This window comes from Caretta caretta, chromosome 7 (genome assembly GCF_965140235.1).
Source record: "Caretta caretta isolate rCarCar2 chromosome 7, rCarCar1.hap1, whole genome shotgun sequence".
NCBI lineage: Eukaryota > Metazoa > Chordata > Testudines > Cheloniidae > Caretta > Caretta caretta.
In genome coordinates this window covers 36,322,909-36,335,923 of record NC_134212.1, presented here as the reverse complement: position 1 = coordinate 36,335,923, position 13,015 = coordinate 36,322,909, and the positions used below count along the sequence as shown (strand labels likewise).

The 13,015-nt window shown below is 49.1% G+C and overlaps 2 protein-coding genes across 10 annotated transcripts in view; one reads left to right on the top strand and one right to left on the bottom strand.

Annotated features, from left to right (window-relative positions):
- The window catches only part of IQSEC1 (IQ motif and Sec7 domain ArfGEF 1), a 718,662-nt gene extending 713,482 nt beyond the window's left edge, over positions 1-5,180 (bottom strand). For all 8 annotated transcript variants that reach the window (XM_075130532.1, XM_075130544.1, XM_048858459.2 and 5 more), the window contains exon 1: positions 4,768-5,180. In XM_075130532.1, coding sequence (XP_074986633.1) covers positions 4,768-5,048 — 281 coding nt within the window. In that variant the 5' untranslated portion in view covers positions 5,049-5,180. The remainder of the gene's footprint in view (positions 1-4,767) is intronic.
- The window catches only part of LOC142072733 (myb/SANT-like DNA-binding domain-containing protein 7), a 31,132-nt gene continuing 23,032 nt past the window's right edge, over positions 4,916-13,015 (top strand). Inside the window, exons 1-2 of one of the 2 annotated variants that reach the window (XR_012669272.1) lie at positions 4,916-5,006; positions 12,842-12,920. The gene's annotated coding sequence lies outside the window, so the exon portion shown is untranslated. Of the gene's footprint in view, positions 5,007-5,988; positions 6,071-12,841; positions 12,921-13,015 lie in introns of those variants that run through there. The other variant, XR_012669273.1, reaches the window with a different exon arrangement.

Genomic DNA, 13,015 nt, shown 5'->3' with positions numbered 1-13,015 from the left:
TATTTTTTAAGTTTCTAGTCCTCATGGTTTTCAAGCTGGTCTTCACAACATGAGACAAGTGAAACTGATGAAGTGATATCCATCTCAATCTGCAGGAAGCCTGAAACAATAGCGCCAAGAGATGTGACTTGCCCCATTCATCCCAGTGGGGTCTTAACTCCAAGACCCACTGCTGTGGGATGCCTACATATCATCCCAGCAGAGAGCTCAAGGGGTGGCAGGAGAAGAAGAATGCAACAAGTCCTGCCCACCTAGGCAGACATTCCCTGAAACTGGACTAAGTACTGCCTCCCTGCATCAGCCACACCTCTCTGGGTGGGGGAAGAGAGGACTAACCCTGCTGATACTCAGGGGGTCAGGCCAATTTGCCCCATGTCACTGCCTCTCCGGAAGCAGAGGGGTGCATGGGGGCTTTTACCTCCTGGGAGCTGTGGGAGGGATTCTTCCTCTTAGGAGTGGTATCCCTTACCACTACCCCTGCTTTGCTGTTATGGAAGAGGGCCCCCCCCTGCAGCTGATCTGTGGCAGCACTTCATGTCATGATGTGGCTAGGGCCCTGGATCACCTTAACATGACCTTGCCGGAGAGAGCCACTCCCATAGGACTTTAAACTCGTAGGCAAATACAGATAGCAGGTCTTGTACGTAAAGCCCTGGACTGAGAATTGAGAAACACGAGTTCTGTTCCTGGCTTGGCCACGGGTAGATTATTAAATATTTTAGGTGCCACTGAAATACAAAGTCCCAACCAAGATTGGGCCCCACTGTGTGCTGTGCTACACACATAGACAGTGTCTCTGGCACACAACTTAATCAAAACCAGGCGAGACAGAGGGTTGGAGGGGAAACAGAGGCATCAAGAAGAGACATGACTTGCCCACAGTCAGACAGCAGGTTAGTGCAGAGCCAGGGATAAAGCCCAAGCAGAGGGTGAAGCATAGTGGGGCTGGAACTTGGGGTGCTCCTGCACTCCCTGGGTTAAAAGTAGGAATAACAAAATACCAAAAACATTGTTTCATCATCGGTGCCCCAACTATGAAAAATTGTTCCTGCACACCTGGTGCAGCATACTCACTACTTCATGCCCAAGGCACAGTGTGGTGAGAGGGGGAGAAACACACCTCTTAATTTCATTTTACAGCCACTTTCAGACAGCTAGTCCCATGGGGTACTAGCTGGGGGGGGGTCCCAGTACCCCAGTGAGATTTTGGCCAGCCTCCACTGATACCCTGCTTCCCCATCATTGCTTCCCGCTGAGAGGAGGCAAAGCTCATGCACCACATACTTGAGCCTGAGTTGTGTCTCAGTTTCCCCATCTATAAATGATAAGCAACCAGAATCTGCAACGTTTGGAAACAAAAGGAAGGGAAACCGCTGTTGCAAGACTGGGAAATAGGCAAGGCCTTGCAAACAAGAACATGCACAGTCCTCCAAAAACGGGGGTCACCCAGCTATTCATCCACATCACGAAGGTGGCTACGTGGCTTCACCTTTCAGTTGGTCCTGCATGGCTGGCGCTTCCTCTACACTCTGGGCTCCGTGAGCAGCAGAGATACCAAAGTAAACAAAGGCAACAGCCTGGCGGGGGGAGGGGGGAGAAAGAGTACGGCGGCTCCTTTAAGAAGCCATCCCGGGCGAGCCGCTGCTTCTATGGCACTGCTGCAGGAACCATGCCCAGGCCGCGGGGAGCCTGCAGAGGACGGAGGCGGCCCAACCCCCCCACGGGCTCGCGTGGCTCAGCAGAGGGGCCGTGCAACTTTCTCCCCAGCCCTGGGATCTGCACCGCGGGACGCTGAGAACTCGGCCATAAATATCCCAGCTTAATTCTGAGCCAGCATCAAATCCACTTAGCAGACTTAGCCCCGAGCCGTCAAGGCTGCAACAAGGGAGCCCTGGGCGGGCTGGAGAGACAAAAGCGTCATTCATGGACCATTGCAAGGCACGGGTGCGATTTCTAGGCAGATGCTCAGTAAAGGGGGGAGAATAGCCTCCGCCGGCTGAAGAGTTTATTCGCCTCTTCCTGCAGCCCGCGGAACCCGAAACAAGGCACCCACGGGTGGGGCTGGGATTGCCAGGACAGGGTTTCAGAGCTGTTGTGTGGCCCTGCAAAGGGCCCTTCTATCTGAAAACAAGCGGCTGGCACTGAGGCCTGCCGCCTGCTCTCCAGGCTGGTTATTCAAGGAGCTGCTGTTTTCTCAGCCGGCCTCAAGGTTTGGCTGGTTGGGGAGACTCTGGGAAGAGACAGCCCCGGATCGCGTTAAACACAAGGGTTCAGTGAACGTGCCTCCAGCAGGCAGGCAGCGCGGTGGTGTCTCTGTAGTAAGGTGCAAACGTACGCAAGGGAATCAAAACACCGGGCAACAGGCGCCTGCGAGGCAATCTGGGGACTCTGAGCAGGGAATTAGAAGTCACTTCAGTACAGCCCTGGGAATTATTATTTGTTTAAATAGCTGAAACAAACAACGCCAGAGCGCCACGGGACAGCACATGGGAGGAAGTCTGAAAAGCAGCGCTTAGTATCCTAGCGTAACCCATCCTCCTCCGGCTGGAAAACATACCATCATCAGCTCGACCCATGAGGCCGTGCCTTTGGGTTTATTCCTGGCCTGAAGATACTCTGGAGAACCCTGGCCTTTCCAAGAGCGGATGGGGCTAGAGTAACAGTATCCCACTCACACAGCTGGAGGTCTTGGACATTCACCGCTCACCCAACCTCACTTAGTTCGGACACGTGTGGACACAGCCTCCTCCTATCACAAACTCACTGCTGGTTACCAAAAGACGCATACGCATGAGAGTCACCACGTGTGGAGGCGACAAGAGAGAAACGGGCAAAGAGTTTTTTTCCACATAAAAGTGGTCATGCTCCGATTTGTACTCTTGCTTCTATAGCAGCGATTTCCCCCTGCCCCCCGAAAGGCAGGTTGAAAACACACAAGCCAAGGAGAAGTGAAGCCTCATCACCTCCCGCAAGGGCACAATGTGAATTTTCAACAACTTTACCAAAGCAGCACGCCACGACGTCCAAGGGTACCATATACCCCGCATGCAGGGTGCGTGCTATTTTAGGCCATAGATATTTACTTCGGTAATTCACAGGAAAACCAATGGAAGCCCGGGAGATCAGACCTGCACAGGATTTAGTGCCAGGTCGTGTGTTATCTCCAACGAGAACACCCCACGCCCCTTGCCCGTATACTTCAGGCGGAGGAGCGGAAACAGTCACACACCTGCAGCAGAGACCTGGCAAAGTGATATTTCGCTTCTCCTCTTGTCAGAGCTAGTAAGAAACACCTTGTGCTACTGGTGTCCTGATTATGCAATAATATAAATGTTTCAGCGACTGTGCCTTCGTTGGTGTATTAAGGGGTAAGCAGTTAGAGAGGACAGTTAAAGATTAAGCTGTTTTGGTGGAAAGAGACAAGCCCACTACTCCAAGGCACAAGTTTATAAATATAAAGAACCAAAATGTATGCGATTACAAAAGGCTCGTTGTGTCGCACTGGGAGCGAGAAGTGGGCTCATAATACGATGCATGCTTTGCCCACTTCACTCAAGTCAAACTAATCCCTAATTACTATTTCACAACCAAGTCGGGCCAGTGTAACTATTTCAACTCTTGCTATTCCTGAATTCTTGTGTTACTTAAAAATCTCGCGCACTTAAACCGCTTTCCAGGCGCGGTAAGAAGCACATAATTAATTACAAAACAGATTCTGTAAACAGACGCAGAGATTGAGAGCAAACAGGTCTCCAAGACGAACCCGTTTATATTTGAACTAGTCACAGTTGGTAAGGTGGCCATCTGCCAATGTTTACTGACCCTCTGTGAGCCACTTTCATTAGCTGCGGGAGAGACAGCTGTCTACAATGACAGAGGGGCCCCAAAAGCTACTCCAGCTCCCCTGCTAGCACCGGTTGAGAATTTATCGGTATGCCACCTGAACACATGCGATACCCCCCACACTAACCCATATGGGGAGCGCCAGAGGGACAGATATGCCATTGGGCTCCTCTCAGACTAACAAGCCACCGCTCCATGGTGAGCTGGTATCCCACGAAATGCGTTCCACCACGGACACATTCGTGTTGCCCAGCTATTAGGGAGTTTGGTTTTGGAGGTTGGGGTCCGGGAAGAAAGCAGCAAGCACCTCCCCTGGGCACGGCTGGGCGAAGCGGAGGGTCGGACCGAGGGGTAGCCAGCGGGCAGCCTCCCGGCCAGCGCTTGGAGGAGAGCCGGGCTGCAAGGAGAACGGCCCCGAGGAAGATACTACTGGCCTAGAGAGGTGACAGCCGGGCACCTCCTCTGCATCTCCCTCTGCTCTGAAACACCTTGCGGCTGCTGCTGCTCTGCGCCTAAGCGCGTCCCAGGCAGCTCCGTCCGGAGCGCAAAGCGCTGCCCGGGGCTCTGGAGCGCGTCTGGCTGAGCGCAAAGCAGCAGGAACCGCTTTACTAGAAGCGGTTAAGAGCGGGATCTGGCTCCAGTGCTCACCAGAACTTGCCCCGGCGGCAAGCAATCCCCACCTACCCTGCTCCCTGCAAGATCTGTGCCTCGGATACTGAGCCTGTGGGGTACGACAATCCACGCAGCCATGTGCTTTAACCCCTCTGAACCAGTTAGCCCATTAAGCGGAATGGGACTAACATAGGGGAAAGCAGAGCGTGGGGCTGCTTTCCGGGTGTTTTGTGGAGTGGGGGAGAGGACCCGGTGACCAATGCATCGACAGACCCTTAGAGAGAAGGCCAATAAACCCCAGCCAGCTCTTACTTTTCGTGCTGTGCGTTTTCCTGGATGGCCCCCAGGATCGACGGCCCTGGCCCCGCCGGGTACGCAGGGAGGATGCCCTGTTGCAGCCTGCATGTGGCCAGGTGTCTGTGATGCTCGTCCTGCAGGCAGGCGTTTTCGTGGTACAACTTGGCCACTTGCTGCTCCAGCTCGTCGATCCTCCGCTTCTGCTTCTCCAGCAGCTCCTGCTGCGTCTCGATGATCTTGTTCAGCTCCTTCAGGTACCCCGCCGCCTTGCTGGGGTTCTCCGCCGGGCTCTCCATGGCCTGGCCGGCCACCGACCTCCCCACCCCTTGGAGGCTTTGGGAAGGGGCGGGAGGCGCTGGCCGGGCTGCTGCGCTGAGAACTTGAGACGGAGTGGGGGGGAATAAATCACCCCCCCGGCAGAGCCACTCCTCCGCTGGTAGCCGGCTGCCTGGAGCTAGGGATGCCCAGGAGAGCGCCAAAGCGGCGCGCAGCGGCTCCGGCTCCGGGCCGCCATTGCTCGTGCTCGGCTTCCTCCGCCTGGTCCGGACCGAGGGGACTGAGCCAGCCGGGGCTGCAGCCGGCGCGGTGTCCGCAGCAGGAGCCGCCGTTCTGCGTCCGCCTCCTCCGCGAGCCCCGCCAGCGGGAGCGGGCTCAGCCTCTCGCCTGCGGATCTCCGCGCCTCCGGGAAGCCGCCGCCAGCAGCAGCAGCAGGGGCGCGCAGCAGCCCTTCAGAGAGCAGGACACGGGAGGCGAGGGGCTGTGCCTGCTGCCCGGCTGATCGCCCGGCGCAGCCCTCGCCTCCCTCTGCCTGGCCGCCGCCGCCGCCACACGCGCCGCCCGAGTCCCTCTGAGCCCCGGGGCTGATGCGCTTTAAGTAGCACCAGCTGCCTCCGCCGGCGGCAGCGCGGAGTTTGCAAAGTGGCGGCGGGTCGGGGGCCGCGAGAGGGGCTGAGCGGCAGGAGCGGGGCTGGCGAGGCGGGCGCTGGACGCATCCCAGCGCTGCCCTGCGAGAGCCGCCGGGCTGATCCACCCCCCGCCCCTGGGCACGGCTGGGCGAAGCGGAGGGTCGGACCGAGGGGTGGCCAGCGGGCAGCCTCCCGGCCAGCGCTCGGACGGAAGCGGGGAGGACGGCCCGGAGGAAGATACCACTGGCCCCGAGAGGTGGCAGCCGGGCACCTGCTGTGGGCCGTCCCCTGTCGGAAGCAGGCTGGTCCTGCGCTGCACCCAGCCCGGCCCCACCGCTGAAGGAGAGGGGCCCACGGTGCACTCAGTGGAACACTCCTCTCCAAGCCAGTGGGGAGGGGAACCCCAGGTGCAGGTGGAAACCTCTTTAAACCTCGCTTTTTGGCGGGGGGGGGGGGCTTTCAATTTCACTAGACACCCCTGCCCTCTATCCCCAGCGAGCTGGGGAGCAAATAGAGTGAAGAAGGGTTTTCTTAAATGTGGGGGATCCTCCTTAAAACGGCAGGATCCTTCACTGGGTGTGGTACAGCCATGCACCTACCCAATCACTCACCCCTTCTGACCCTGCAGAAGGCGGGAAGCGGCTTAGAGTCTTGCTCTTTTAGTAACACGGCTCTGCCACTCCGGGCTTAAAGGCAGGCCAGAGATTGCCTAAGGCCATACTGCATTTTTAGAACCATCGACCCAGCCTTCAGCGATGCAGGAGTGTGAGAGACCTGCTGGAAGAATAAGGCTTCCTGCTGGAACATGGGAGTAATTACTATTCAAATAGCACCAATGTGCTGGGTGCTTCAGAGATGTGACCTCACTCCCAGCCTGCCTGAAGTCATTTTTGCTCGGGGTAGTAGTGCAGTGTACCAAAGAGGCAGTCTGCCTCTTCCAGCAGCCTCCTGGACATTTCAAACCTCTTCTAATAGAAACACTGCGGTCTGTCAAGACTGCATCAGGCTGGAGAAAGTTATGGGGAATCATGTCCCTCCCTGTCTCATGGCTAAGTCCAGGAGAATGGATGCAGAGAGGGCTTAGAAAAATAGGGAGGCTCATAAAGGACGTGCCAGTGGGGATGTAGGAAGGAGAAGGATGATGGAGATGTGAGGGAACTCTGTTTTCTTTTCCTCTCTTTTCTCCCTGCCCCCCACTTCTTTTGCTTCTTTCCTTTCTTCCCCCATGTCTTTCTCTTCCTTCATCATCAGCTCCCTCCCTTGACCCCCAAAAAACGAAGTTTTCAATGTCTCTAAATGGTGTTGCTGTCTTGTCAGTAATTCGCTGGTCCCCTCCTCTGCAGAGTCAGCTCTTCTGGAGGCTGCATTTTTCCTTCTTGGCCAGGATACATTGCCTCTGGAGCATGGCTGATTCAGCAGAGTGGAAACCAGAGGGCCAGTAGCAGCTCTGGCTACTATATTAGGACATTATCACACCTCTGCCCCTATCCACAGGCCCAGCAGCTGAAAATTTTCATAGCATCTTTTTTTTTCTTCAGCATAGAACATTAAAAACAGACACATACCTCACCAAACTACAGCATTGGCCCAGCATTCAGATTTCCTTTTCCATCTCCCCAGTACAACTGACTTATGAACATAAGGGGAAAAACAAACCAACAAAAATCCTGAAATGAAGAGATTCCTTTCTGGCAAGTAGCCTAACTGTATTAAAACTTTTATTTTCAAACTATTTATTATCAAATCCCATTATTTCACCTTAGATGTAGTTTCCTGCACTAAAGGGCTGTTTTTTAATGGACTAATTGAATCATGAAACAATGTAACTTATAGCACCAGTGAGGACTAACACTCCTGTGAATGGGCAGAAAAACCCTTTTGGTCTGATGAATCTTCCACGGCCTCTGTTAAATACACTACAACTACACTACACCTCATCCACCCTGATTGAATTGGCCTCCTTAGCACTGACCCCTCACTTGGTAAGGCAACTCCCATCTTTTCATGTGCTGTATTTTTATACCTGCCTACTGTATTTTCTACTCCATGCATCTGATGAAGTGGGTTATAGCCCATGAAAGCTTATGCCCAAATAAATTTGTTAGTCTCTAAGGTGCCACAAGAATTCCTCATTGTTTTTACTACAACTATTGTAACCCATACAGAAGGTGATAGGTTAAGGCTAAAATCTTCCACAGCTTGATTACCTTTGCCTCACTAGAAAGTTGCTGAAAATTATTGCAGCTCCCAGTGATAAAGTGCTGTCTATACTGGCGCTTTTCAGCACTAAAAATTTTGTTGCTCAGGGGGGGTGTTTTTTCACACCCCTGGATGACTAAAGTTTTAGCGCTGAAAGTGGCAGTGTAGCCACAGCTTTAGAATGTTTCAAAATATTTGTAAACCTACCGCAACTCATCACACTGGAAAAAAGTGTGTACAATTTTCATACAAATTGCTGAAGAGATGTAAAACATGAAGAATCTCTCATCACAGCTATTCCCAGATGAACAAAGTGCACAATATTAATTGATGCAGCCAGGTTATTCATCACAGGGTTAAATCAAGTGGTAAAGAGTGGAGAAACTCATATATGCACAATAAAATGCAAACACCCAAAATTCATTAGTGTAGCTGTATACATTAAAGACTTATTAAGTATTTCACATGTAGAAGCATAGCAGCCATTAGTACAACTAGTATCTGCTTAAAAGACATTTGTAGATAGAGATTCCTGTGGCCCAGGCAGCATTGGCATAAGTGACACTAAACTTGATTGAAAGAAACATTTTCCTCTTCCTGGGGTTACGATTTTAACTTCTTCCACAGATAAAAAACAGAAGCCCCTCATTTCTTCAACTACAGAGCTATGGCATGTTTACATGGCTAGTACCCTTTAAGATAAGCCACTAGAGGAATAAATAAGCTAAATCAGAAAGGTCCCAGCTGTCTGTCAAGAGCCTCTGCTTTCTCTGAGAGAATAGCAGTAGTTTGTCTACCTTCCTGAATTCATTAACAAGCTAACGAGAACTGCCTGCTGTCAGTCAGAAGTCCAGCTGCTTTTTCTCAGCCGCACTAGAGAGGGAGGAACTCACACCCACTCAGCAGGAATTCTACTCTGAGGGACCCACCAGCTGGCCTGGAGAGAGAGAGCACATCCAATCTCCAGAGGCTCCCTAAGAGCAACAGCTGGTTTCCTAGACCCCCACTAGCGTCCTGATACGTTGCAAAAGCAGGGTAGTTGCCCTATAGGGCCAATTTCAATGTTCCCTTGACTCCCAAAGGGCCCGCATGCCACATGATGTTGGATACATTCAGAAAATTTGCAAACTCAGAAAATAAGCATATTAATGGAATCAGTAACGCACTCAGTTTCCATACCAATGTGGGGCAGGTGCAAGCGGTTTGTTACAACAGATCCAGTTGTACTGTAGAACAATATAGGGAATTCCAGCCTAACCTGTTTAAACATGGAAGCTACAGAAATAGCATTTTGCTTATTTGCAATCCTATTACCTTGGGATAGGACCCTGCCCATTTTCATAAGCTAATCAGGGGCTGGTCGATTCTTGCATGGAAAGAAAGTGCACGGAAAACGTGCATGCTGTAGTAAATATTGTTGATCATTTTAGGAGGAGGACTTTCCCCACCTAGCCAGTAATGAAGGAACACCCCTTGTCAGGGTGACGGGCCACTGTGCTTTCAGCTGAGAAGTATTATACCACAGTTTGACCTCTTATGGTCATTCAGTAGCCCATGGCACTATTTGCAAGAGTAAGGGTGTTAAATCCTGTGTCCTGGCAAAATGGTGATGGAAGGGCCCAGATAAGAAGACTATCATTCAGATACTTGCTCATTTTATTGCCTTGAGAGTTTACCCTACACCTGGTTCTCAGTTTATGATTATGGGGGAAGGATGGTCTTATGACTATGGCAATAAATTAGATTCAGGTAATATGAGTTCCATTCCTAGATCTGTTGCAGACAGACTTCCTGTGAGACCTTGGGAAATCACTTAATCTGTTTGTGCCTCAGTTTCCCCATCTGTAAAACAGCAATGATATTTCCTCTCTTCTGCCCTTTGTCTGTCCCCTTAGACTGTACATTCTTGGGAGCAGGGATTGCCTCTATTTATGTTTGTACAGCACATAGCACAATAGTTTTCTGATCATGGTTGGAGCCTCTAAGTGCTACTATAATGCTAATCATAATTTGCTAGAGCCTGTTGGACACTTGAATTCCTCTTTCTAATGAAATTCTGAAATTTCAAAAATATTTGTTTTGATACAGAATAAAAAATGAAACAATGTTTCCCACAGAACAGGAATTCCAAAATTTCATTTAGAGAGCCGAGCTGTCTCAGAGCTAGCTTGGAAGTCCTGACTCCCCAGCTCCCTGGCTCTTCATCTGCCCACAATGGGGGCTGCTGAGGAGCTGCCCGGTAGAGGAGCTGCCTGATTTCCATTGGAATTTTATTGAAAACAACATATTCCTGTGGAACATTTCTATGTTGATGTATTGGCACTTTCCAATGCAAAAATGTTACATCAGAATATTTCCAAACAGCTGTGTTATTTGTACATGCCCAAACTCTGATGTGCACATGCAGGCTCTGATTTGCCTTTTTAAAATCAGGTTTTGTAAGCACAAAGTTGTTCTTGTACCCATGCCTGCCATGGATAAGAGCACCCAAACATTTTTGCGTGTTCTTTTCTGGGACTGTTGCCTTAGGTAGTTGTTGTAGCCATGTTAGTCTAGGACACTAGAGAGACAAGGTGGTGAGGCAATATCCTTCACTGGACCAACTCTGTTGGTGAGAGAAACAAGCTTTTGAGCTTACACAGAGCTCTTCCTCAGGTAGTTACAGTCTATGTACCTGAAATTCTCCTGTAGTTTCAGTTGGTTGTTGCTCTTACTTCTCTGCCCTCAACTGTTGTGTAATGTTGCTATATGCTGTTTATTGGCGCCCACCTTCAACTATGTTCCATTACAGTACACAGTTTGCGTTAATTTTCAGTCCTTCAAGAAAAGAGCATTGCCCATTATATTTTAACTGAAAATACCAGTGAAGACTGCAAGTTGTGAACGTATGATACTTATCCAAACTAAGGAAAGAGAAATTCAGGGCAAGGCTCTGAATATAAGCAGCAATCCTCTCCTCTGCTATCTACGTTCCATGCCATAAATTAGCTCAGTGCAACGTTAAGGATGAGAAACCAAATCTCCAAAAGTCAGGCAGTGCAGTGACTTGTGCTTAACCATAACTCTGTCCCTTTCACTATGTCTTAAAAAATTGGAGGGGAAGCAATATTTACTCTCTCTCTCTTTTGCTGTGTTAATTTTTGCTGCATTATTTTCAGAGATTCGTAGATTTTTAAGGTCAGAAAAGCCTGTTATGATAATCTACTCTGACCACCTGCATGACACATGGAGAAGAACCTCACCCAATAAATTCTGCATCAGGCCCATAACTTCTGTTTGAACTATAGCATATCTAAAACAAACAAACAAAACCATGCAAATGTGAGATCGAATCTACTTCAAAGATGAAGAATCTGCCATGTTACTATGTAAATTGTTCTGTGGGTTATTTACTCTTACTGTTAAAAATTGGCACCTTATTTCTAGTATGTTCTTATTTGGAAGCTGAAGACAGACAATCACTGGACATCATTATGTTTTTTTCTGCTGGATTACTATCAGAAATCTCTTCCCCTATGTAGGTATTTGTAGCCTTCTCTTGGATAAACTAAATAGATTGAGGAAATTTATTTGAGCATAAGCTTTCGTGAGCTACAGCTCACTTCATCGGATGCATTCCTATCATGAAGTTGATAGATTTCCACTCCATATGGCTAAATTCAGTGCCTTACATAATGACAGGTTTCAGAGTAGCAGCCGTGTTAGTCTGTATTCGCAAAAAGAAAAGGAGGACTTGTGGCACCTGAGAGACTATCCAATTTATTTGAGCATAAGCTTTCATAAGCTACAGCTCACTTCACCAGAAGTAGCTCACGAACGCTTATGCTCAAATAAATTTGTTAGTCTCTAAGGTACCACAAGTACTCCTTTTCTTTTTGAGAATACAGACTAACATGGCTGCTACTCTGAAACCTAAATAGATTGAGATTCTTTAGCCTCGCATTATACGACGTGTTCTCCAGGCCTTGAATCATTTCACATCTCACTAATCAGCCACACTCATAAGCAGAGGTGATTGGGAGCCAGAAAATTCCAGCTGGCATGTGTGGAAAGGGCACACCATACAGCACTGTTCTTTCTTCCTGGCACTCTTTGTTTGGGAGAGGGGGAAGTCATTTGTCACAGTTTTATACCCTCCTGAACATGAGGATTTTCTCTTGAAAACCTGATCTGGCATGAATGTTGCTTGAAGTAGCATTACGTTTTGTTGGGCCTGGTCTGTATGTGCTATTGTGCACCTGTGTGGGTCCTTCTGCTGGACTGGGAGTTCTTTTCCATACAAGGCTCACCCCTGCCTCCTTCATGGGTCCTTTAATCCTTCCCCTAAAGGGGAGACTAAAGGAATTCTACAGGATTAACCTTGGAGTTTCCTGAGCTCCACACCCTCTCCTTGGGATTGACCTGTCCCTGTGAGAGTACCACTTGGGTTTGTCTTCTTATCAGAATAGCATTAGATCCCCAATCTGCATTACACAACACTACCACATAATAGTTTTACAGGTCTACTTAGCACATAGAAGAATTAGACAGTGTTCTTGCCTTTCAGCATTTACAAGCTAGGTAAGACATGACAAGCAAAGCATGACACACGGAGAGATAACAGATCATATTTAGAGGCATACACCTAAGGGGGTAGAGGTGAGTGTTCAGTTTGAACTGTTTTCTGACCTTGAGTGTTTAGTTTCTTAAATTTGGTGCATTAATTATTCCTATTTGTAAGACATTTCTATTAAATTGATTTGTAAAGAAAATAAAAATTAAAAATATTTGCTTTTCCAACTTGTGTAGCTTAAAAGTTCTACAGGCTTCATCAGAAGAATTTGATCTGATGCTAATCAGTCTGGACATCTGATAAACCCAGCCATACTTAACCAAGTCTTTAATTCTGTGGTGTATGTAATAAAATTCTGTCTTCCTTCATATTTTTGGCTGTTTCTATTAATTCTCTTGGTTTTTGTTTTTGTTTTGTTTTTGTTTTTGTTTAGAAGCCCAGAGCTCAAAATTGTCTTTGGCAGGAGAAACCATGTGTCCTGGACAAGAACAGTTGACATGCAAGCTCTTTAGGCAAGTATCACTTCTTCCTTTGGTCCTTTCAGCACTGTCAATGCTTAATAAATAATAAAAGACCAAGGGGCTGTATGTGCAGGAATGGAGATGGG